The sequence below is a fragment of the Dendrobates tinctorius genome, unplaced genomic scaffold (genome assembly GCF_039654945.1).
Source record: "Dendrobates tinctorius isolate UK_male_01 unplaced genomic scaffold, ASM3965494v1 ptg000035l, whole genome shotgun sequence".
In the NCBI taxonomy this organism is placed as follows: Eukaryota; Metazoa; Chordata; class Amphibia; order Anura; family Dendrobatidae; genus Dendrobates; species Dendrobates tinctorius.
In genome coordinates, this window is record NW_027361703.1 from 66,209,808 (window position 1) to 66,237,379 (window position 27,572).

Consider the following 27,572-nt stretch of genomic DNA (forward strand, 5'->3'; position numbering starts at 1 on the left):
TGTTGATATTTATATATTTGTCTTCTCATTTTCATAAACTGTGTTCTTTTTTTACCTTTCCCCTATGTCATATATCCTATTCCTCAGATCGATATCTGACTCTTTAACAGGCCCTGTAATGTGACTAGGGATATTAACCATGCCCAGTACCCATCTACAGGGAGCCAGGCCAAATCCCCCACACCCCGAAAGCTGCAGTATTGTCATCAGACGTAATGCTTTTCATGTTGTTCTACCGTCGTATTATCCATGAATGATAAGGTTCCCTAGGTAAATCTGTTTTTGTTATGCGAGATACTGTATGCTAGCTCTAATTATATTGCAACGAATTGCATGTAATAACATTGCTTCCTTGGCTAGGATTATACATCTTTGACTTTGCTAAGGGGGATTAAACAGGCAATGAAGTTTCATCTAAAGCTGCCTAATTGGCTGCATAGAGGAGTATTGCTGTACAGAAACACATAATCATAATATATATGTTTGTTTACATTTCTTAAAACATTTTAATATTTACTTTAAGTAAAACATTCAGAGTTGTAAGTATAAAGTATATTAACATTTTTCAGCAATGTGTTGGCTATAAAATGAGCTGAATTGTTCAGTTTTTTTCTGAGTTTGTACTGCTTAACTTTTCGCAGATGTCTAAACTGATGTAATACGTAGTTAATAAACCCTTCTTGATATTTTTATATTGTAAAACATAATTACAGTGAGAGCAAAATATTATCTTCTTGCCCACATTTTAAAGTATCTACGCCAAGAAAAAAAATAAACTGCTTAGAGGTAGCTCTGATTTTAAAACACTTAGCCGATTCCAAAATGATAACGCTTGGTGGCAAACCCTCTTTAATCTCTTCAAGTTAGTAGTTACCTATCTTTCCCAGGAATATGCAATATATATGTTACAAAAACATAAGTTGTGTTTCTGGGAGCATCCTTTATTACCTAAGTGTTGAAATGCTGAGGTTCCGTCAATCTTGAAGATAGGAGACACATGTTCCCCTAATAGAGCAGCAGTATTCTCCACCTGTGACCCCGCACTCTCTTCAAATAGTGATGTAAGCAGTGGCATAACTAGAGAGCAAATTTTGAGCTGGATTTTGCGAAGTAAACTACAGATATTGTGAGGTTGGCACTGTTAAACTGATTAAAATGATACCTAGGGTGAAGAAATCCATTTAGTGGTTCTTGTTTAATCCATGTAACAAATGAGAACCACAAGACTGATTTCTTCACCCCAGGTATCTTTTTAATCAGTATAACAGCGCCAACCTGACAGTGACTGTAGTTTACTTCACAAAATCCTGCTGACAGGTTTGCTTTAATGCCCAAACAAACAAGCACTCTACTAAAAACATGTTGCTCAGTTGCATAAGCCACAGAAGCATTGATAGTCTGTGTTAGCCACCCATAAAAAAATAGTATAAATACAGTTTATAAATGTAGCAGAAAAACATGGAAACAATATCATTTTCTATGTAATAGTTCTAAACAATACAGTAGAACTATAAAATTGCCTTCCATCGTAGCACCTGTATGGTAGTATTGTCCACCTATTATGACCCCTTACAGGTATAACATCCCTTTTTATGGGCTCTATATAGTAGTGCTATTCCCCTAAATGGCCTCCATACATTAACAATGTCCCCATAAGTGGTACCCATATATTTATAATGCCCCATGTGGAATCCATATAGTAGTGATGTCCCCCATTTGTGGCCTCATAAATTAATAATATCCCTCTATGTGGCCTCATATTATAATAATGTCCCCCAATTCAAGTCCTGAGGCACATCTTTAATTGAAAATATCCCTCCTCACAGGCATGGTCACACTCCCTGCGACCTCAACCATTACACCCCGTGGTCCTAGCAATCTTTCCTGTTTCTTATCGTATGGATGGGTGATAAATTGTGATGTTGAGAACACCTATATAATCCCTGTTCAGAATTCAGTTATCGATCGATGTTACTAAATTTTGCAACAGATCTTGACAGATTTGGCATAGGCCTTTTTCTGAAGCGTGTACATTTACTCCATGCGCTGTCCCAGTGCACAATGGCCTCCACATAGACTCAGTCATCAGTGACCCCATTCACATGAACCATTTTTCACACACATTGTTCATGCAGAAAATATTGCAACATGCACCATCAGACTCCATTCTTTGGACTATGAGATGAATGGTTTAATTTGACTGAATGACACAAGAAAAACACTTCCTATTCTAATTGATAGGACAACGCAAACCTTCAATGTGGTTATGTGAATTATTGAAGGGTTTGGCCACCACTTACTTATTGATGGCAGCCCTGCTCATCAGCTGTTACCATTGCTGGCCAGAAGTTCTCAGATGCTGCCAGAACAAAGCAGCTTCATCATTTCTATAGTGATCGCGGCCTGGTGCTGCAGATCCACCTCTATTCAAATGTACCGAGCCACAGACACTATAGTTTTGGTGGAGCTGCTGCACTCCTGGTAGCATTGCAAGACTTCTGGCTGGCGCTGGTAAAAGCTGTACAGGGTGTCGCACCCCCATCTTTCAGATATTAATGGTCTATCTTAAGAATAGGCCATCAGTAAAAAAAAAAACAAGAAAACAGTGGTCAAACCCATTTAAGTGTTAGGTTTCTACTTGTTTTTACCTGGTGTCAGCTTGCCTTTTTAGAAATGGTGCTCTTTATGTAATTCCCTGCAGGATAAATAATGTCTATAAATATATATACAGGTTTATTTTGGAATCGAAAATGATTTTCTGCTGCCGTAAAATTCATAAACATGTTTGAAATCCATCTCCCTCGTGGATTAAGCCTACTTATTTTGCTGACTAATGCCACTATAATTTGAATTTCTTTAATTAGTCACATGTAGAGCATGAATGTCCTACGTGCCTTCAGAAATACACGTTTCTTGCCGTCTTTTTGATTTTAACGTTTAAAGTGCTGCTTATATGTTTTACTGTTGTATTGATACAGTCCTATAAATCGCTTTGGGGAAACAAAAGTCGCTCAAATCAAGCTATTCAACATGTAATTCACTCTGACAATGGTGTCCTACATTTTAAGATTGATCTGTTTTTGTTGTTGTAGCTGTCTACTCAAGGAGACGCAAGTCAAGTGATTGGACCTCTCACAGAAGGTCAGCGAAGAAATGTGGCTGTGGTCAATTCACTTTACAGACTTCATCATTCCATTCAAAAGGTGGTAAGATATCGGCAAGGGTGCATATATATGTTAGTAGATTAGAGTACTTAAATGGGTTATCCAATTTCAGGAAAGTGGACAGCAAATGCTCTAAAATTACAAATGGATCACATACTCGCCCACCTCTGATCCAGCACCAGCTCTCCGCTACTTGGGTTTTGGTGTTAAGCCTGCAGTGGTGACAATAAACACATTTCGTATCATTATACACAAGAGCCGGTCTTCAATGGCTTCTGTATGGTTTGATTACCTGAAATAACACATTTTAATTTTTCATGTTAGAATTCCGCAACATGAACAGGAAACCTCCCTTTCAAACTACATCCATATCTGTGTACATTTGGCTATATAGAACTGCAAATAATGTGTTCTGGAGAACTTTAGTCTTCCACGTTTTTGCTGTGGTCTACAAAATAATGTGAAGCTATTTATAATTTTCCAAAATATAATTTCCATTTTAAATTTCAAATACATCAATGTCTTTTAAATCATATACTGTATGAGGTGTACTAATATGAAGCAAAACCTCGTGCTGCGGGGCAGGCCTGTGGGTGGGTCATTTTTTGGTGCTTTGGCTCATTGTCATCCTTGTAGGCTTAAATGACAGGTCTCTGAACCTTCAGTGACTTGCCTCCTATTTTAAATACTGTGCTTGCGCAGTTACTATTGTGGTCTTTACAAAAAAATATTAACTACGGCAAAATGGGCGAAACCTTGCCCCGACTAGTGATCAGCTGATCGGCGACGCAGCTGCATGTAAAATGATTGGACGGAGGGCACAGCCAAATTGATAATAAACATCAATGGGTTCACCAAAGATATATTCAAAAACGTCATACAAAAAGCAAAAAGGAAAGCAATATATCTAAACAAGGGAACTCCACACTATATGAAAAAAACATAAATTTTACTTATTCATGAATATCTGACACATACACAAAACAGCAAAGGTTAAAAACAGTTAAAAGATGCAAAAAAATGCAATCATGTCAAATCATGATATGATGATACTCCCACAACAAGAGGATCCCCACATAACAACAATAGCATATAACTGAGTATCAAACAGACCACCTCAATATATTAAATATCACAAGCAATATGTATAAGACAATATAGTCATGCATGGACCAGAGGGTCTGTATATAAGAATTGCAAAAAAACGCTATTCACAGAACCATATGAACCAAAAAGGGAGAGGCAAAGAAATAGGCCTAAAATATATATATATATATATATATATATATATATATATATATATATATATATATATATATATATATATCCCTAGATGGAACACACAATAGCCAAAAAAGTCAAATACCTGATCCACAATGAGAGGCAAAAAAAAAGCCTTTGACCTTAGATGCACAGGGACCAAAGGTGTTCGGCATGCATATGTATAATGCCGAGGAAGTGCAGGAAGTAGCTAGTGGGGAAAATGAGTGGGGGGAGCAAAGCCCCACGCGTATCGCCACACGCTGTGTGGCTTCTTCAGGGGAGGATGAAGCGCTGAGAGAGTGCATGTGCCACATAGCTATATAGTACAATCACATATAATGCATAATTAATTATTTAGATAAACCAAGAGCCGATACTGACCCACGAGGCGGAAGAACGCTGCATGGCCGCGGCCATCTTGTCAGTGTTGTTCACGGAACAATAAAATTATTGAAAATCAATGACATCACCGGGCAAGATAAGCGCCTGCGCAATAGAGACAAGGGAAGCAGATAAACACAGCGCATGCGTCCAGGATATACCAGACGTAGTATAATAGATAATATCACCGAGCAAAGTGAGTGCTTGCGCAGTGGAAGCAAATAAACAAATGGACACAGCGCACGCGACCAGAATACACCAGACGTGATGCAATCACTGCCGGCTTAATCGCATGCTTGAAAAAAAAAGTGTGGTATGATAGCAATATCAAATATAGGGCTCCTACTCAATGAAGGCACAAAGGATAAGCGCGTGCATTTGAACTATAGTAGAGACACATATAAATGTGGCCAACCTATTAGCATGGTAAAGCACAGCTGAGATCATTAATAAGACCCATGGAGTGCCCCCAATGCCGCATGTAAAGGAGGCGCCTGTATAGACCTGACGCATGTATAATCGCATGAAGTGTGTATGAGATCGAAAGGAAACACTGAGAGAATCATGACCAAAAAAGAAAATATTGCAAAAAATAATATAATACAGATAAAATCAGAAAATAATTTCATCCCCAATATTAAAAAAGGAAGAGGTAAATGAATAAGTAGTGCCTCAAAATATATAATCAGGCTTTTTGACATGCACAGTAAACATAGAGTGCAACACCTGAGAGCAGCTGCGAATAGACAAGCTGCTACCAAAGGAGGAGTTTGTTGCCTAATTTGAAATAAAGTCGCATATGTATACACAATTTGAATAAGAATCTAAGATGTTACGTCCTGTTTACGTTTCAAACACATATTTGTGAATGGCACATAGCTCAACGCATATTACAAAATAAAAGCAAGTTTCCCTGGAGATGAAACATAGTGTCATTTTGAAATGAAGGCCCATAATATATCTAAATGGTGCCATAGAAAGCAGGCTGTTAACACATGCAGAGTATTAATAGGGACTAAGTAGGAAGTATGAATTCTATCTTACAAGGTAAGAACATAGATTTGTAAACGTGTCGCGACTGTGTCACAGTCGCAGCACATGCATGGAGAGCCCAACACACAGGTTCTCCATGCATGTGCTGTGACAATGACAAAGCCACGACACATGCAAGCTGCATCGCTGATCAGCCGGTGCGCTCCATGTATCTGGGTTCCCGCTGTAGCTTATTCGGTTAGCGCTATTCATCATATTCCCTCAACTCTACTAGTAAGCCACCAGAGTCGAGGAGCTGAAATCGCAAAGGATTTGAAAGTTGTGTTAGGCTAGGTTCACACCAGGCCTTGTTCTCATCTCAGCCCACCATTGGGGGCTTCCATTTAACCCCTTAGTGACCCGGCCAAATTTTTTAAATCTGACCAGCGTCACTTGTGCGGTAATAACTCTGGAGCGCCTCAACATATCCCATTGATTTTGAGAATGTCTTTTCGTGACACATTGTACTTTAGGATAATGCTAAATTTATATTGAAATTTTTTGCATTTATTTATAAAAAATCTCTGAAATTTTATGAAAATTTAAAAAATTAGCAATTTTTGAAATGTGAATGATTATCCCTTTAATCCAGATAGTCATACCACACAAAAACATTAATAAATAACATTTCCCTCATGTTTTCTTTATATCATCACCATTTGTAAAATGTTGTTTTATTTTGTTAGAATTTTAGGAGGTTTAAAAATGTGGCAGTAATTTTTCATTTTTCCAAGGAAATTTACGAAACTTTTTTTTTTATGGACCTACTCAGTTGTGAAGTGACTTTTGGGGTCCTATATGTTGGAAACCCCAAAAAGTGATACCTTTTTAAAAACAGCACCCCTCGACATATTCAAAATTGCTTTCAAATAGTTCATTAACCCTTTCAGGTGATTTTCAGGAATTAATGCAAAATGGCATGACAGGAATGAAGTTGATTTTTACCACCTATATATCGCTAACTTCTGAGCAGGCCACTATATCTGGAAGACTCTAAGGGCCCCATTACACGTATCATTGTCCCAGCGATCCCACCAACGATCCGACGTGGATGGGATCGCTGGGACATAGTTAGCTGATCGCTGGTGAGCTGTCACATAGACAGACCCACTAACGATCAGGACCAGCGATCAAGCTGGTTTCCTATGTAAACAGCGGGTATCTAAGAGCCGTGCGGGGGGCCGGTTGCTGATACATGTCACGCACAGCGATATCGCTGGCAAGAACGCTGTGGCGTCACAAAATTACGCTGTATGTGACGGGGCCTTAAGGCCGTTATTTGACCATGAATTGCCATTGCAAACATCATGACCACACAATCAAGATCTCAGGATGCCAATGGAATTAAAGAGACAGCCCCCACACTCTATTAACCATCTAGATGCCGTAGTCATTATTGATCGCAGTATTTAAGGGGTTAAACGACTATAGTCGGTTCCAACACTGATAGTGGATGATGCAGCAAGTTGTCAGGTATAGTGGACAGCTGATAGCTGATGGATTGTCACCCGTCGGGGAATGCTATTCTCTTACATCTCAGGTCTGTAAAAAGATGTATTGGTTGTCACTAAGGGGTTAAATGCCCAAAACTACCGTAAATATTTAGACCTCCCTCAACTGAGCTTTTGTGTTCAATTAATCAAACAAAGCCTAAAAGATTACGCTTTGGACACTGTTTGGCCTCCTTTTTGGAGTTATCCTTTTTTTCACCTGGACATAATAGCATAGTCTAATACGCCATTCTATCCTACTAAAAAGATGGACGTTGGTGAAAAGGTGGTTAAATGATGTCCATAGTTTTATATTTTAAAGGTAATCTGTCACCTCAGTTTGGCGCAGTATGTAAATGAGTTGTGTCCGGTCCGATGGGCGGTGTTTTGGCTCCTTCCCTCCACCCCTCCTTGGCCGCTATACGCAATCTTTCAGGTAATTTCCGTAGTTGTCGTCCAGATTACGCGCGTGCGCATTGCAATCTCCAGTCGTGTGTGCACAGTATGCATTGCCCAACTGCGGGCAAAGCCGAAAAGCATTAGTGCGCATGCGCCTGTGAACTATGTCCCGAAAGTATTTTGCTGCCATTTCTGTGTTCCGGGACATAGTTTACCGGCGCATGTGAACTAGTTTCTAGTGGCCAAGCGCCTTGGAAACAAGCTGTACAATATATAAGTTAAAAGCTCTTATGGCAGTAGAATGAAAGACAGAAAAAGCAAGTCAGTGGCAAGCTTGCTGATTTCCATTCTATCTAAGTATAGCAATTTAATAATATGATAATACCCAAGTAACACAAAATTGTCTGAACACAATATACTGTTTGATATTCTCCTTCAAGCGGCAGTAAATAGTCTGACACTTGTAAAGAAATTACTGCTGTATATCTTAGCCGTAGCATGTAAATCAATATTACATTGTTGGATAGCAACTGGCACACCCACGAGCAGACTGTTCTGTAAAAAAATCTAATTTCTTTTTTGTAAAGATTGAAATTAATTGCCTCTTCTATATGAAAAAAGAATTAAACAGTGCTTTGGGGAATTTGGAAACAGATTTAAATTACAGTACTTCCAAACTATGACAAAGCTATATTAAAAGGAGTCTCTCACCCCCAAAATGCCAATTAAACTGCATAAACATTTATATATGGGATGTAACATTTATAAAAATTATACAAGGGATCTACGCTTAAATATTTGCTGAAAAATCTACTTTTATTTAATAAGCAAATGAGGGCACTTCGGTGCATCCTTGGCGTGGCCTGTGCCTAGGAGCACCATACTGCTCTCATTTTGCATATTAAAGCCAGTCCCTTAAAATTGTTATAAAAACATAGCTGATATGTGGAATATTAACAGCTTCTAGCAGAATAATATATTCATGGTAATAGTCAAAGGGGTATTAGTCATTGTGGTACCGGAAACTAAAAAGCAGCTTCTCTGTGAGCTATGGCACTTCATACTTGAGCAGTCACTCTCCAGAGACCACCGGAGCACTAAACGGAGGAGTGCATGACTATGGGGGGGCGGACCTTGAACTCCTGCAGTTTTGTTTGTATGAAGGTGTATAATATAGTATGCCGGTGCCTGGTGTATTACTATGAGGCGGTCTCTCTTTGTGAGGAGGGAGGGGGCTGGTCTCTCTCTGTGAGGAGGGGGGGGCTGGTCTCTCTGTGAGGAGGGGGGCGCTGGTCTCTCTGAGGAGGGGGGCGCTGGTCTCTCTGTGAGGAGGGGGGCGCTGGTCTCTCTGTGAGGAGGGGGGCGCTGGTCTCTCTGTGAGGAGGGGGGCGCTGGTCTCTCTGTGAGGAGGGGGGGCTGGTCTCTCTGTGAGGAGGGGGGCGCTGGTCTCTCTGTGGGAGGGGGGGCTGGTCTCTCTGTGAGGAGGGTGGGGGCTGGTCTCTGTGAGGAGGGGGGGCTGGTCTCTCTCTGTGAGGAGGGGGGCTGGTCTCTCTGTGGGAGGGGGGCTGGTCTCTCTGTGAGTAGGGTGGGGGCTGGGCTCTCTCTGTGAGGAGGGGGGGGCAATATAGAGGACTCTAGCTCTATCCCTCTTTCTCTCATCAGACGAACTCCAAGAAACATCACCCGCCCTCTCGCCCTGTTAATCACTGTCCTAAAACGTTTATTGCCTGTATAATGATGAATGCTTTCTTGTAAATTCGCCATTGTATGTCTTTTACCAGATCCAATTTATCATGACGATAAAGTCATCAGTAGCATCAACCTTCTAAGCCCAATGGCAGGGCGATCCTTCAGCCATGGTTCCCTAGAGGTTTCCTCCACAGGGGTTTTTTCTTCTCCTGAGCACTGTAGGATGACTCTTTGTAAGTCGGAGGTTTTGCCAAGTTTAGTCCCCTAAATGCTTTTGCAGGGACTTCGAGTTTATAAGTTTACAAAAAAAAAAAAGAAAAAATGCGACTTCGGATTTATAACCCGTCACAGCTCTGCAGTTTAGGAGTCAGGAGGAAGTTGCAGACAAGTTAAGGTTGACTCATTTTAACTAATAGAGAAGGTAAAAATCTCATGGTGGTGAACAGGCTCGGCTTTGATGGCCAGCCTCAAGGACGTTGTAATGGTAACGTCAATCAGGTGCAGGCACAGCAGTTAAGCGTTAAGCACAGGAGTGAGGATAGTAGGGTTATTGGTGCCCTGAAAGTTTTATTGGCTATGCTTGAATGGCAAGCCAGGGCGTGCCACCCCCTTTTATGGCGGTCTGTCCAGGTGTTGTATGTCAGACAGCTGGGGGTATCACAGTACTTGTGAATCCCAATGTACTAGCACTTCACCTGACTCCTACTGTGATTGTTTTAATCCCGTGATTTAAAATAAAGCTGTGGCCATTTTGACAACCAAAATAATGTGTTTTGTGTATTTATTCTAGTGCCTAGGTTTCCTGTAGTTATGGTTGTTTAAAAATAGAGTGGAGTCCGTCCCATATCCAAAAGTCATGATTTTCTTTCTAGGTGTTAGAAGATCACACTGGAGGAATCTGTGAGTCCGCTCTGCTCTACGCTGAGATTTCCATCACAGGAAAATTCTGACAGAAAATTCTAAACAAAAGATCACATAAATGAATAGTGCTTTACTTAGAATATTCACCAGGGATTTCCAGTGAATGAGATGTCCATGACGTGATTTAGGGGTTGCTATAGGGTAGGATGCAGGACATCTGCTCTGAAAATATATTCTAGTGACAGGCTTCACCGATGAGATCCTAGGACATAAAGTGCCTTGAGAAAGTTTTCGGCCCCCTGGAACTTTTCAACCTTTTCCCACATATCATGCTTCAAACATAAAGATACCAAATGTAAATATTTGGTGAAGAATCAACAAGTGGAACACAATTGTGAAGTTGAACAAAATGTATTGGTTATTTTAAATTTTTGTGGAAATTCAAAAACTGAAAAGCGGGGCGTACAATATTATTCTGCCCCTTTAACTTAATACTTTGTTGCGCCACCTTTTGCTGCGATTACAGCTGCAAGTCGTTTGGGGTATGTCTCTATCAGTTTTGTACATCGAGAGACTGAAATTCTTACCCATTCTTCCTTGGCAAACAGCTCGAGCTCAGTGAGGTTTGATGGAGATCGTTTGTGAACAGCAGTTTTCAGCTCTTTCCACAGATTCACAATTGGATTCAGGTCTGGACATTGACTTGGCCATTCTAACACCTGGATATGTTTATTTGTGAACCATTCCATTGTAGATTTTGCTTTATGTTTGGGATCATTGTCTTGTTGGAAGACAAATCTCCGTCCCAGTCTCAGGTCTTTTGCAGACTCCAACAGGTTTTCTTCAAGAATGGTCCTGTATTTGGCTCCATCCAACTTCCCATCAATTTTAACCATCTTCCCTGTCCCTGCTGAAGAAAAGCAGACCCAAACCATGATGCTGCCACCACCATGTTTGACAGTGGGGATGGTGTGTTCAGGATGATGAGCTGTGTTGGCTTTACGCCAAACATATCGTTTTGCATTGTTGCCAAAAAGTTCGATTTTGGTTTCATCAGACCAGAGCACCTTCTTTCACATGTTTGGTGTGTCTCCCAAGTGGCTTGTTGCAAACTTTAAACAACACTTTTTATGGATATCTTTGAGAAATAGCTTTCTTCTTGCCACTCTTCCATAAAGGCCAGATTTGTGCAGTGTACGACTGATTGTTGTCCTATGGACAGACTGTCCCACCTCAGCTGTATACCTCTGCAGTTCATCCGGAGTGATCATGGGCCTCTTGCCTGCATCTCTGATCAGTCTTCTCCTTGTTTGAGGTGAAAGTTTAGAGAGACGGCCCGGTCTTGGTAGATTTGCAGTGGTATGATACTCCTTCCATTTCAATATGATCGCTTGCACAGTGCTCCTTGGGATGTTTAAAGTTTTGGAAATAATTTTGTATCCAAATCTGGCTTTAAACTTCTCCACAACAGTATCACGGACCTGCCTGTTGCATTCCTTGGTCTTCATGATGCATCATACAGAACCCTTAGACTATCACAGAGCAGGTGCATTTATACGGACACTTGATTACACACAGGTGGACTATATTTATCATCATTAGTCATTTGGGACAACATTGGATCATTCAGAGTTTTACAATGAACTTCTGAAGTGAGTTTGCTGCACTGAAAGTAAAGGGGCCGAATAATATTGCAAGCCCCATTTTTCAGTTTTTGAATTTCCACAAAAATTTAAAATAACCAGTACATTTCGTTTAACTTCACAATTGTGTCCCACTTGTTGATTCTTCACCAAAAATTTACATTTGGTATCTTTGTTTGAAGCATGATATGTGGGAAAAGGTTGAAAAGTTCCAGGGGGCTTAATACTTTCACAAGGCACTGTATACCTTACTTTACCTGCATGATCCTATAGGTATGATGCTGGACCACAGGTATCAGATATCCATCATTTTAGATGATTTTTTTTTAGAGGGATGGTATACAGTGCCTTGCGAAAGTATTCGGCCCCCTGGAACTTTTAAACCTTTTCCCACATATCATGCTTCAAACATAAAGATACCAAATGTAAATTTTTGGTGAAGAATCAACAATAAGTGGGACACAATTGTGAAATTTGTGAACGAAATTTATTGGTTATTTTAAATTTTTGTGGAAATGCAAAAACTGAAAAGTGGGGCGTGCAATATTATTCGGCCCCTTTTAAATGACTAATGATGATAAATATAATTCACCTGTGTGTAATCAAGTCTCTGTATAAATGCACCTGCTCTGTGATAGTCTCAGGGTTCTGTTTGAAGCACAGAGAGCATCATTAAGACCAAGGAACACAACAGGCAGGTCCGTGATACTGTTGTGGAGAAGTTTAAATCCGGGTTTGGATACAAAATGATTTCCAAAACTTTAAACATCCAAAGGAGCACTGTGCAAGCGATCATACTGAAATGGAAGGAGAGTCATACCTCTGCAAATATACCTAGGCCCATGATCACTCTGGATGAACTGCAGAGATGTACAGCTGAGGTGGGACAGTCTGTCCATAGGACAACAATCAGTCGTACTGCACAAATCTGGCCTTTATGGAAGAGTGGCAAGAAGAAAGCCATTTGTCAAAGATATCCATAAAAAGTTTTGTTTAAAGTTTGCAACAAGCCACCTGGGAGACACACCAAACATGTGGAGGAAGGTGCTCTGGTCAGATGAAACCAAAATCGAACTTTTTGCCAATAATTCCAAACGATATGTTTGGCGTAAAGGCAACACAGCTCATCACCCTGAACACACCATCCCCACTGTCAAACATGGTGGTGGCAGCATCCTGGTTTGGGCCTGCTTTTCTTCAGCAGGGACAGGGAAGATGGTTAAAATTGATGGGAAGATGGATGGAGCCAAATACAGGACCATTCTTGAAGAAAATCTGTTGTAGTCTGCAAAAGACCTGAGACTGGGATGAAGATTTGTCTTTCAACAAGTCAAAGATCCCAAACATAAAGCAAAATCTACAATGGATTGGTTCACAAATAAATGTATCCAGGTGTTAGAATGGTCAAGTCAAAGTCCAGACCTGAATCCAATCGAGAATCTGTGGAAATAGCTGAAAACTACTGTTCACAAACGATCTCCATCAAACCACACTGAGCTTGAGCTGTTTGCCAAGGAAGAATGGGCAAGAATTTCAGTCTCTCGATGTACAAAACTGATAGAGATATACCCCAAGCGACTTGCAGCTGTAATCGAGAGAGCTAGTCCACTATTATATTGAGAAAACCTGTTGCCAGTACCAAAAGGGGACTAAGTAAGAAATGGCGTGGTTTCCATTAAAATTAAGAATTTTATTCCAACAGGGTTAAGAGTGATATCCTCAGGTACATCCAACATATAATTTGCGACTTTCCTACACATTTCCAACTGTAACTCAATCCTTATTCATGGATAACACAAATAACGCTACGCAAACAACACATAACACAAATAAAATATATTCTCTGTCTAAATAAAGGATGTAGCTACCATTTTGCAGGCTGAGCCTCTGGAAGATAAATTGCCACCATATGTGAAGATTGGAGCATGTAGCTCCATAGAATGCTACTTTAAAACTGCGCTATATTATCTACAGATTGCCCTGTGTGTGATCACACAAGTGTGCACAACAACCAAACACCAAATAGGTATAACAAGTAGAAATGCTTCTCACAAAATTAGAATATCCCCAAAAAGTTAATTTATCTCAGTTCTTCAATACAAAAAGGGAAACTCTATATAATACAAGTTTCACTTTTTGTATTGAGGAACTGAAATAGCGTTTTGGTGATATTCTAATTTAGCACTTGTATGTTGACACAGAACCTAGATTAAAACACAACATAATGCAATACATCTAAAACAAATAGAATAAAGCAAACTAAACATGAAAAATAAACATAGGGATGACAATGAATTTGAAAAATTCATGAAAAAAATACATGGAAAAAAAACCTCATAATAGTAATACTTAGAGAATGAACTGTGCCAAACTTGGCAATAATTAGCAGACCAAAATAGTACTGCCAGAGATGCCAACACATCATCGTTAAAAGCACCCTTATCTACCCCTATTGCTATATTTTCCCTCACTTGGTAATGTGCTCGCAATCACAAGGCATATTACTATACTGCAAATGGTGCATGTGACTGTTGATAAGACAGGTTGACATCAGATGAGTGCATATCATGATCACCTGTCAGAATCTATTTGGCCGCTTGCCTGTATATGTCTTTTCTGGCTGTAAAAGCCTTCTATTCACTGAGAACAAGCTAGAGAAGAGAAGCATAGGCAGATTTAAGACCAACAGGACAAACCCATTCCTTTTTAGATGCTGCGGGTGTCCAAAGCTTTTTGGTTGAAATGTTGTTCCTATATACTTTGTTACTGACTTGGTAGAAGAAGGGCTTGACCTTCGCTGCTCCAAATTTAAATCTAATTATGCAGCTTTTAGTAGTTGCTGCTGGAGAAAATGTAATTATGCCGCTGATCTCATTGAAATGAAGTCTGTAAATTCGAGCCATATGAGCCTTATGATAAATGAGGTTCTTCTCCATGCTTTATTATCAGTATAAATAAATGTAATCAAAAGATGAACATTTGCAACACTTATATGCACGGTTACTAGGCATGGTTTATTATCTCTATTAACAACGATAATTTTGTTCTTGCATACCTGTGTGACTTTTGCACAGCATTACTTGTCTGCAATGTGTACCTGCCCATAACCTCTTATTGATAATGTATGGATTACCAGTAGTGTTGAGCGATACCATCCGATATCATGAAGTATCGGATCAGACCGATACCCAAAAAGTATCGCCCCGATTCCGATACTGGAAACCCATGCAAGTCAATGGGGCACAAATATCGGAATTAAAATAAACCCTTTCTTTACTTGCACATCCAGTTCGGGAGGGGGGAAGAGTGTGGGCGGTGCGTGGGCGGACACTGTGCGTGTCTGTGTGTGCGGGCGGGGTCTGTACGGGCCTCTCGGGGGTCTGTGCGGGCCTGCTGGGGGTTGTGTGTGTGTGCGGGCATAGTCCGATGGGACTACAAGTCCCGTCGGGCTATGCCTGCTACAATGACAGTGATTGACACATTAGCCAATGATGGGACAGTAGTAGTCCCATCATCCGGCTAATGTGTTCAATGTAAAAAAAAAACAAAACAAACATACATACTACATTCATACAACATACATACATACTACATATATACTAAATTCATTCAATATACATGCTACATATATACTACATTCATACAACATACATACTACATACATACTACATTCATACATACTACATATATACAACATACATACATACTTCATATATACTACATTCATACAACATACATACATACTACATATACAGTGGGGCAAAAAAGTATTTAGTCAGTCAGCAATAGTGCAAGTTCCACCACTTAAAAAGATGAGAGGTGTCTGTAATTTACATCATAGGTAGACCTCAACTATGGGAGACAAACTGAGAAAAAAAAAATCCAGAAAATCACATTGTCTGTTTTTTTTTCATTTTATTTGCATATTATGGTGGAAAATAAGTATTTGGTCAGAAACAAAATTTCATCTCAATACTTTGATATATCCTTTGTTGGCAATGACAGAGGTCAAACGTTTTCTATAAGTCTTCACAAGGTTGCCACACACTGTTATTGGTATGTTGGCCCATTCCTCCATGCAGATCTCCTCTAGAGCAGTGATGTTTTTGGCTTTTCGCTTGGCAACACGGACTTTCAACTCCCTCCAAAGGTTTTCTATAGGGTTGAGATCTGGAGACTGGCTAGGCCACTCCAGGACCTTGAAATGCTTCTTACGAAGCCACTCCTTCGTTGCCCTGGCGGTGTGCTTTGGATCATTGTCATGTTGAAAGACCCAGCCACGTTTCATCTTCAATGCCCTTGCTGATGGAAGGAGGTTTGCACTCAAAATCTCACGATACATGGCCCCATTCATTCTTTCATGTACCCGGATCAGTCGTCCTGGCCCCTTTGCAGAGAAACAGCCCCAAAGCATGATGTTTCCACCACCATGCTTTACAGTAGGTATGGTGTTTGATGGATGCAACTCAGTATTCTTTTTCCTCCAAACACGACAAGTTGTGTTTCTACCAAACAGTTCCAGTTTGGTTTCATCAGACCATAGGACATTCTCCCAAAACTCCTCTGGATCATCCAAATGCTCTCTAGCAAACTTCAGACGGGCCCGGACATGTACAGGCTTAAGCAGTGGGACACGTCTGGCACTGCAGGATCTGAGTCCATGGTGGCGTAGTGTGTTACTTATGGTAGGCCTTGTTACATTGGTCCCAGCTCTCTGCAGTTCATTCACTAGGTCCCCCCGCGTGGTTCTGGGATTTTTGCTCACCGTTCTTGTGATCATTCTGACCCCACGGGGTGGGATTTTGCGTGGAGCACCAGATCGAGGGAGATTATCAGTGGTCTTGTATGTCTTCCATTTTCTAATTATTGCTCCCACAGTTGATTTCTTCACTCCAAGCTGGTTGGCTATTGCAGATTCAGTCTTCCGAGCCTGGTGCAGGGCTACAATTTTGTTTCTGGTGTCCTTTGACAGCTCTTTGGTCTTCACCATAGTGGAGTTTGGAGTCAGACTGTTTGAGGGTGTGCACAGGTGTCTTTTTATACTGATAACAAGTTTAAACAGGTGCCATTACTACAGGTAATGAGTGGAGGAAAGAGGAGACTCTTAAAGAAGAAGTTACAGGTCTGTGAGAGCCAGAAATCTTGATTGCTTGTTTCTGACCAAATACTTATTTTCCACCATAATATGCAAATAAAATGAAAAAAAAACAGACAATGTGATTTTCTGGATTTTTTTTTCTCAGTTTGTCTCCCATAGTTGAGGTCTACCTATGATGTAAATTACAGACGCCTCTCATCTTTTTAAGTGGTGGAATTTGCACTATTGCTGACTGACTAAATACTTTTTTGCCCCACTGTATACTACATTCATACAACATACATACATACATACTACATATATACTACATTCCTAGAACATACCTACATACTACATAATACATGCATACTACATATATACTACATTCATACAACATACATACATACTGTAGGGATTCGCTCTGGTAGGCAATAGCTGGGCGGCAGTGTCGAGGCAACACACTGGCATAATGTCCAATTTCAGTGGTTTTAATGTCACTCAGTTACCAGCAGCTTAACAAAACGTAAGGGAAATCAAACACATACTCCAGCTTGGAAAACCACTGGTCCCAGACTCACCCCTTGCACGGGATGGGCGTAACTAAGCGGCTCCCAGGTCCTGCGGCATCCGCCAGGTGCCATTCCCGGGGTTCTTCCGAGTCTTGCTGCGACAGTCCTGCAGCACGGGAATCCTATATACAAATTTCAGGCTGAGTCCACACAAGTTCCTGTAGCTTCCAGAAACAAACTCACACTGTGGCAATCACCAACCTCCATTACATAGGGCCTAACCCCTCCCACCAGTGAGGTAGACATCACATGGGCTGATCACGTGACCCTGACATCATCGCAGGTCCCGTCTTTAAGGAAAAACCCTGCCAAACGTTAATCTGCTAGGAGAAACATATCTTCCATCCAGTAAAACACCCTTTACTGTACGACATACCTCCCCCCTATGTTCAACCCTAGAGGGGTGGACACATGACATACAGTGAACTCTGGACAGGGCATCTGCATTCCCCTGTAGTCTGCCTGCACGATGTTCCACTGAAAACTTAAAATTTTGCATGGACAGGAACCACCTGGTGACTCGGGCATTCCTCTCCTTAGCTTAACTCATCCACGTAAGAGGGGAATGATCTGTCACCAACCGAAATGTTCTCCCCAGCAAATAGCGCAACGATTCCAGTGCCCACTTGATGGCCAGGCACTCTCTCTCCACAATACTGTACCGGGTTTCAGCTGGGGTTAGTTTCCGGCTTAGGAAGCTAACGGGATGCTCTTCCCCGTTAACTTCCTGAGACAGCACGGCACCGAGGCCTATTTCAGAGGCATCAGTCTGCACCACAAACTCTTTTTTGAAATTTGGAGTGATCAGGACTGGTGTACCACACAGTACCCCTTTTAGTTTTGTAAAGGCCTCCTCTAACTGATCATTCCAGTGGACCATCACAGATTTTTTTCCTTTTAAACAATCTGTTAAAGGCACGGACAGGGTTGCAAAGTTGGGAATGAATCGTCTGTAATATCCCACCAAACCCAAAAAGGCCTTTACCTGCTTTGTTGTGAGGGGACGGGGCCAGTCCTGAATTGACTCGACCTTGTTCACTTGGGGCTTGAGAACTCCCCTCCCAATGACATAACCCAAGTACCGGGCTTCCTCCAACCCTATGAAACACTTCCTTGGGTTGGCAGTTAGCCCTGCTTGTCGCAGGGAGTCTACCACTGCCTGTACTTTTGCTAAGTGGCTTTCCCAATCGGTGCTGTACACAATAATATCATCTAGATAGGCTGAGGCATAGCGGCGATGGGGACGGAGAACAATATCCATTAACCGCTGGAACGTTGCTGGAGTGCCATGCAACCCAAAGGGTAACACCTTATACTGGAACAGCCCCTCAGGTGTTAAAAATGCCGTCTTTCCCTTCGCCGCCTCTATTAGGGGTACCTGCCAATAACCTTTTTTACCTCTTATGAGATGGCTTGTCGCCAGGCCTCAGGCACTCGATATGGCTTTAGTCGGACCTTGGCCTGTCACTCTGTGACAATATCATGTTGGATTAGGGAGGTGCATCCAGGGAGCTCCGAAAAAAACATCTGTATTTTGGCTGATGAACTCCCGGACCTCCTGAACCTGTTTAGGAGACAAAGTATCTGCAATTTTGACCGCGGGTTGGGCTTCTCCTGCCTCGCCCCGAGGTAACGGAGCCTTTTCCATCGAAACGCTGGCAGCGGACTATCCCCACCAAGATGCTCTCTATCTTTCCAGGGTTTAAGCAAAATTAATATGGTAAACCTGTTCTGGCTTTCTCCGTCCTGGTTGGTATACCTTGTAGTCAAGTGGCCCCACCTTCTCCATGATCTCGTAGGGTCCCTGCCACCTTGCGAGAAATTTGCTATCTACGGTAGGCACAAGCACCAAAACCCGATCCCCAGGGCTAAAGGTTCTTACCCGAGCCTCCCGATTATAGACCCGACTCTGTGACCGTTGTGCTGCCTCCATATGTTTCCGGACCAAGGGTAGGACTATCTCCATTCTCTCTTACATTTTTGCAACATGTTCTATCACACTTTTGTGGGGAGTAGGTTGGTTCTCCCAGGCCTCTTTGGCTTTATCTAGTAAGCCCCGTGGATGTCTGCCGTACAATCGTTCAAAGGGCGAGAACCCCGTAGATGCCTGAGGTACCTCCCGCACTGCAAATAACAAATATGGCAATAAAAAATCCCAGTCCTTCCCATCTTTGGAAACTGCCTTTTTTAACATGCTCTACAGTGTCTTATTGAACCTTTCTACCAGACCATCTGTTTGGGGATGATAGACCGAGGTACGCAACTGTTTAACATTTAACAACCGGCAGAGTTCCGTCATAATTTTTGACATAAAGGGGGGTTCCCTGGTCTGTTAAAATCTCTTGCGGAATTCCCACCCGTGAAAACATACCCATGAGTTCCTTTGCTATAAGTTTAGCTAATGTGTGGTGCAGAGGAATGGCCTCAGGATATCGGGTAGCATAGTCTAGAACTACAAGAATGTGTTGGTGTCCCCTTGCTGACTTATTGAGAGGCCCCACCAGGTCCATAGCTACTCTCTCGAAGGGTACCTCTATAATTGGCAAAGGCACCAAAGGGCTCCGAAAGTGAGGCTGGGGACTGGTTACCTGGCATACTGGACAGGAGCTACAGTACCGTTTAACGTCTTCATGAACCTCTGGCCAGTAAAGTCGCTGCAGACTTCGGTCGAGGGTCTTCTTTTGGCCCAAATGCCCCCCAAGTACATGCGCATGCGCTAAATCCATTACCAGCCTTTGATACGTCTGAGGTACCAGTAACTGTTCTACCATTTCCCCACGTATTTTCTCCACTCGGTACAACAAATCCTGGTTCAACTCAAAGCGTGGAAACACCTATCTGCCCCAGGTTGTTGGGGTTCCCCATTGACAAACAGTACATTTTCTCTGGTCCGGGCTAAAGTAAGGTCTTGGAGTTGCGCTTGTACCAAAATTATCACCTGATACATTCAAGTCTGACAACTCGGGTCCCAGCGGCAAGTCTTCCACCTCTCGAGCCAATACTTCTGTGGGAGAACTCTCCCCCTCCTCCACCAAAGGGAAGGTTATTCCTACCGCCAGCAATTCTTCCTCCGGGCCACCAGGTTCATGCCCCCTTATGGAGAATGTAACCTGGTTGCCTCTGGTGCCGGCAGTTGCTCAGTGGACGGGACAACAGACGGCCACAGCACAACAAACTACGGAAAGTCTCTTCCAATTATCACTTCATAATGTAAATTAGTCACCACCCCCACCTCGTGGCACCGCCTCCCTACTGGCATGCTGATTACCACTAGTGCGGTGGGATAGTCTTTTAAGTCTCCATGTATACACAACACCCCAATTTTCCGACCCGTATACTCGCTGGTGTGTACCCAGCTGGCTCGTACCAGGGTTACAAGACTCCCTGAGTCCAATAGGGCCACAGCCGGAGTGCCCTCCACTTCCACCCGACACAAATGTTCCATATTGGGGCCTTTCGGGGGGTGCCCATTGCACACATTGGTTCGGCATAATGGGACTGGCGGTACCCAAAATTGGTGTCTATGAGCTCAGTCAGGTGGGGGCAAACAGCTCAAATATGACCAGGTTCCTGGCACCGCCAGCAGATTATGGGGCTCCTTACTTCCCCAGATAAGTCCTGAGCGGCCTTCCTGGGCTCCGCTCGCCGAACCAGGGGCGGGTACTTAGGGAACCTTCCTGTTTCCTTTCGAGGGGTCCCTCCCTGTAACTCTTTGGTAGCCCCATACCTTTCTATGAGGTCTATCATCTGCATGGCATTAGTAGGGGATGCCTGACCGACCCATGTCTGGAGGGAGTGAGGCAAAGCCCTCCAAAATTTATCAGTCACTATGCGGTCCAGCATGGCCGTGGGGGACAACACCTCAGGCTGCAGCCACTTTTGTAACAGGTGCAACAGGTCATAATACTGGGACTGGGCTGGCTTGGAGGGGGTAAACTCCCACTGGTGTACCCGCTGGGCCCACACTAACACATTTACCCCAAGACGAGCCAGTATCTCACCCTTTACGACCGTGTAGTCCGCCCTTTGCTTGCGGGGTAGGTCCTGATACGCCTTCAAAGATCCTGGGGTCAGAAACGGAGCGAGGACATCCGCCCAATGGTCCCGGGGTAGCTTCTCTCTCAGCGACGCCTTCGAACATCTCCAGGTATGCCTCCACATCGTCCGATTTCTCCATCTTGGGAATCGCTATACGAACCGCTTTCCGGACCTCATGGATTCCCCGGTCAGCTCCTTTTGTCTGCGCTGCCGTGATATGCTGTATCAGCAGCTGATTGGTTTCCTGCTGCTGCTGCATAGCCTGCTACTGCATAGCCTGCTGCCGCATGGCCTCCTGTTGCTGCTGTATAGCCTGCTGCTGCTGTGTAGCCTGCTGCTGCATAGCCTGCTGTTGCTGTGTAGCCTGCTGCTGCATAGCCTGCTGCTGCTGTCGCATGGCCTCTGAGCGTTTTTACCGTGGCCTCCATTTCTGGAAAGTTCCCCGCCTGGGTCTCTGCCACTCGTTTCACTCAGGACATAGGCTGGGGTGCAAATCAAAAATAAAAACAGCCTAGCCTCACTGCTTGTGCCCGCATTCAGTCCACCATTTGTAGGGATTCGCTCTGGTAGGCAATAGCTGGGCGGCAGTAACGAGGCAACACACAGGCATAAAGTCCAATTTCAGTGGTTTTAATGTCACTCAGTAACCAGCAGCTTAACAAAACGTAAGGGAAATCAAACACATACTCCAGCTTGGAGAACCACTGGTCCCAGACTCACCCCTTGCACGGGATGGGCGTAACTAAGCGGCTCCCAGGTCCTGCTGCATCCGCCAGGTGCCATTCCCGGGGTTCTTCCGAGTCTTGCTGCGACAGTCCTGCAGCACGGGAATCCTGTATACAAGTTTCAGGCTGAGTCCACACAAGTTCTTGTAGCTTCCAGAAACACACTCACACTGTGGCAATCACCAACCTCCATTACATAGGGCCTAACCCCTCCCACCAGTGAGGTAGACATCACATGGGCTGATCACGTGACCCTGACATCATCGCAGGTCCCGTCTTTAAGGAAAAACCCTGCCAAACATTAATCTGCTAGGAGAAACATATCTTCCATCCAGTAAAACCCCTTTACTGTACCACAGTACATACTACATATATACAACATACATACATACTACATATATACTACATTCATACAACATACATACATACATACTACATATATACTACATATATACTACATTCATAGAACATACATACATGCATACATACATATATACTACATTCATACAACATGCAGTACATACATACTACATTCATACAACATACATACATAGTACATACTACATACATACTACAGACATACAACATACATAAAACATGCTACAGACATAAAACATACATACTACATACAATACATACATACATATAGACCTGCAGTACATACAGTATAACATAGAGTACATACTCACCATCACTTGTCACTTTGATCCCTGAAGCCAGTGTCATGTGTAAAAAAATATTAAAATAACAAACAAGCAATATACTCCCTGATCCGCAGAAATCCACGAGTGTCCCACGACGATCTCCCGTGGAGAACAGCAGCATCAGCTGATGCGACCGCTCTCTAGGGGCACCAGGAATACAATGACGGGAGGTAGGTATCCTTCCGCACTGTATTCCTCCGCCACTGTAAAAAAATAGTCCCTAGTCTCACTTTTGGCATTGCTGTGTGAGAAAGTTCCCACGCAGCTTTTGCCATAAAGTGAGACCAGTGAACTATAGTAACCTCTCAGTGATGCACTGCAGGAGATCGTCGTGGGACACTCGTGGATTTCTGCGGATCAGGGAGTATATTGCTTGTTTGTTATTTTAATATTTTTACAGTGAGATGACACTGGCTTCGGGGATCTAAGTGACAAGTGATGGTGAGTATGTACTCTGTTATATGTACTGTATGTCTATATTTATGTATTGTATGAATGTATTGTATGTAGTAAGTATGTATGTTGTATGTATGTAGTAAGTATGTAGTATGTGTATGTATGCATGTATGTTGTATGAATGTAGTATATATGTAGTATGTATGTTGTATGAATGTAGTATATATGTAGTATGTATGTAGTATGTATGTATGTTGTATGAATGTAGTATATATGTAGTATGTATGCTGTATGAATATTGTATATATGTAGTATGTATGTAGTATGTATGTTGTATGAATGTAGTATATATGTAGTATGCATGTATTATGTAGTATGTATGCTGTATGAATGTTGTATATATGTAGTATGTATGTTGTATGTATGTATGTTGTATGAATGTAGTATATATGTAGTCTGTATGTATTATGTAGTATGTATGCATGTATGTTGTATGAATTTAGTATATATGTAGTATGTATGTATGTTGTATGAATGTAGTATATATGTAGTATGTATGCTGTATGAATGTTGTATATATGTAGTATGTATGTTGTATGAATGTAGTATATATGTAGTATGTATGTATTATGTAGTATGTATGTATGCTGTATGAATGTAGTATGTATGTATGTATGTTGTATGAATGTAGTATATATGTAGTATGTATGCTGTATGAGTGTAGTATATATGTAGTATGTAGGTATGTTGTATGAATGTAGTATGTATGTATTATGTTTGTTTTGTTTTTTTTTACATTCAACACATTAGCCGGATGATGGGACTACTACTGTCCCATCATTGGCTAATGTGTCAATCACTGTCATTGTAGCAGGCATAGCCCAATGGGACTTGTAGTCCCATTGGACGATGCCTGCACACTCACACACAACCCCCGGCAGGCTCGCACAGACCCCCGGCAGGCCCGTACAGACCCCCGGCAGGCCCGCACAGACCCCCGGCAGGCCCGCACAGACCCCCGGCAGGCCCGCACAGACCCCCGGCAGGCCCGCACAGACCGCACATCATGATGACATCATTTCAGCAGCCAATCACAGCCATGCCATTAGTTAACATGGCTAACATAACTGGCTGATAGCATTATGGGAACTTCCGATTCCGGTATTCGATATTGTAAAAATATCGATACTCGGTATCGGAATTCCGATACCGCGAATATCGGCCGATACCCGATATTTGCGGCATCGGAATGCTGAACACTAATTACCAGTGCTGATATATAGTAATATAGTATGCAGTAGGGTTTCTCATAATCCTTGTGAAATGCAGCAGCAGAATTGCTTATTTCTGACTGATTTCTATATAGAACATTAGGTTTCTATACAGTGGGGAAAAAAGTATTTAGTCAGCCACCAATTGTGCAAGTTCTCCCACTTAAAAAGATGAGAGAGGCCTGTAATTGACATCATAGGTAGACCGCAACTATGAGAGTCAAAATGAGAAAACAAATCCAGAAAATCACCTTGTCTGATTTGGCAAGATTTATTTTGCAAATTATGGTGGAAAATAAGTACGGTATTTGGTCACTTAAAGACATGCAAGATTTCTTTCTCTCACAGAGCTGTAACTTCTTTAAGAGGCTCCTCTGTCCTCCACTCATTACCTGTAGTAATGGCACCTGTTTGAACTTGTTATCAGTATAAACGACACCTGTCCACAACCTCAACAGTCACACTCCAAACTCCACTGTGGTGAAGACCAAAGAGCTGTCAAAGGACACCAGAACAAAATTGTAGCCCTGCACCAGGCTGGGAAGACTGAATCTGCAATAGGCAAGTAGCTTGGTGTGATGAATTCAACTGTGGGAGCAATAATAAGAAAATGGAAGACATACAAGACCACTGATAATCTCCCTCAATCGGTGGCTCCAAGCAAGATCTCACCCCGTGGGGTCAAAATGATCATAAGAACTGTGAGAAAAAATATCAGAACCACACGGGGGGGACCTAGTGAATGACCTGCATAAAGCTGGGACCACCGTAACAAAGGCTACCATCAGTAACACACTACGCTGCCAGGGACTCAGATCCTGCAGTGCCAGAGATACGACCCCCTGCTTAAGCCAGTACATGTCCGGGCTCGTTTGAAGTTTGCTAGAGAGCTTTTAGATTATCCAGAAGAGTACTGGCAGAATGTCATATGGTCTGATGAAACCAAAGTAGAAATGTTTGGTAGAAACAAAACTCATTGTGTTTGGAGGAGACAGAATGCAGAGTTGCATCCAAAGAACACCATACCTACTGTGAAGCATGGGGGCGGTAACATCATGCTCTTTGTCTGTTTCTCTGCAAAGGGGACCAGGACGACTGATCCATGTACATAAAAGAATGAATGTGGCCAAGTATCGTGAGATTTTGTGTAAACCTCCTTCCATCAGCAAGGGCATGGAAGATGAAACTTGGATGGGTCTTTCAGCATGATAATGATCCCAAAGCACACAGCCACGGCAGCGAAGGAGTGGTTTCATAAGAAGCATATGAATGTCCTGAAGTGACCTAGCTTGTCTCCAGATCTCAACCCCATAGAAAACCTTTGAAGGGATTCGAAAGTCCGTGTTGCCCAGCAACAGGCCCAAAACATCACTGCTCTAGAGGAGATCTGCATGGAGGAATGGGCCAACCTTGTGAAGACCTACAAAAAATGTTTGACCTCTGTCATTGCCAACAAAGGATATATAACAAAATATTGAGATGAACTTTTGGTAATGACCAAATACTTATTTTCCACCATAATTTGCGAAATAAATCATGCCAAATCAGACAAGGTGATTTTCTGGATTTGTTTTCTCATTTTGACTCTCATAGTTATGGTCTACCTATGATGTCAATTACAGACCTCTCTCATCTTTTTAAGTGGGAGAACTTGCACAATTGGTGGCTGACTAAATACATTTTTTCCTCACTGTATGTAAAATGATGGCCCACATTGTAAAGCCTCCAGTATAGTATATCAGTCTGAGACATGAGATGGTTGCAGTGATTTGCAAAGACAGTCACAAAATTGAGACTGTTTAAAGAGAATCTGTCAGCAGGTTTTTGAAATTGTATTGTGAAGACAGCAGGAGATGGGGGCTGAGACACAGAATTCAGGCATGTGTCACTTGTCAAAGTGTGAACTGTAGTTTACTAACTGTGAAGGATTTATCTCTAAGAGTTTAACATTGCTCCATGTATCCAGGTTCCTGCTGTAGCTTATTCGGTAAGCACTATAGCTTGCCAAATAAGCGGAGACCCAAACAAATTCGCTCAACTCTAGTTAGCATAACAACCAGAGGCCTCCAGTAGACCTCTATGGATGTCATAACCGGATTGTTATGAGTGCAGCCTAGTGGTCGGTGCTCATCGCAAGTGAGCAGTTCTGCTACATACAAGCGATCTGATCAACACCTGTGTGTAGCAGAGGCGATCAGACAAATCCAGCTTTTAGTCTCCCATGGAGACTATTGAAGTATGCAAAAAATAAAAAAAAAAATGCTAAAAATATTAAAAAGATAAAAAATATAAAAGTTCAAATCACCCCCCCTTTTGCCCCATCAAACATACTTATATTTGGTATCTCCATTTTCAGAATCGCCCATTCTATCTATATAAAAAAAGAATTAACCCAATTGGTAAATTGCGTAATGAGAAAAAAATTAAAAACGCCAGAATTACGTTTCTTTTGGTCACCGCTACATTGCAATAAAATGCAATAACTGGCGATCAAAAGGTTGTATCTACACCAAAATAGAATAATTAAAAAACGTCAGCTCGGTATACAAAAAATAAGCCCTCACCCATGGCCAAATCATGAAAAATAGTGACGCTACAGGTCTCGAAAAATGGCACCATTTTTTTTTTTTTTAACCAAAGTTTGGAATTTTTTTTCACCATTTAAATAAAAAAGAACCTAGACATGTTTGCTGTCTATGAACTCGTAATGACCTGGAGAATCGTAATAGCAGGTATTTTTTAGCATTTAGTGAACGTGGTAAAAACAAAGCAAAAAAAAATTGTGGGATTGCACTTTTTTGCAATTTCACCGCACTTGGAATTTTTTTTTCCATTTTTCAGTACACGATATGTTAAAACCAATGGTGTCG

The 27,572-nt window shown here is 42.1% G+C and overlaps 1 protein-coding gene across 2 annotated transcripts in view; it reads left to right on the top strand.

Annotated features, from left to right (window-relative positions):
* The window catches only part of COG5 (component of oligomeric golgi complex 5), a 555,903-nt gene that overhangs the window by 415,289 nt on the left and 113,042 nt on the right, over positions 1-27,572 (top strand). The window contains exon 15 of one of the 2 annotated variants that reach the window (XM_073573558.1): positions 3,093-3,206. In XM_073573558.1, coding sequence (XP_073429659.1) covers positions 3,093-3,206 — 114 coding nt within the window. The remainder of the gene's footprint in view (positions 1-3,092; positions 3,207-27,572) is intronic. The other variant, XM_073573559.1, reaches the window with a different exon arrangement.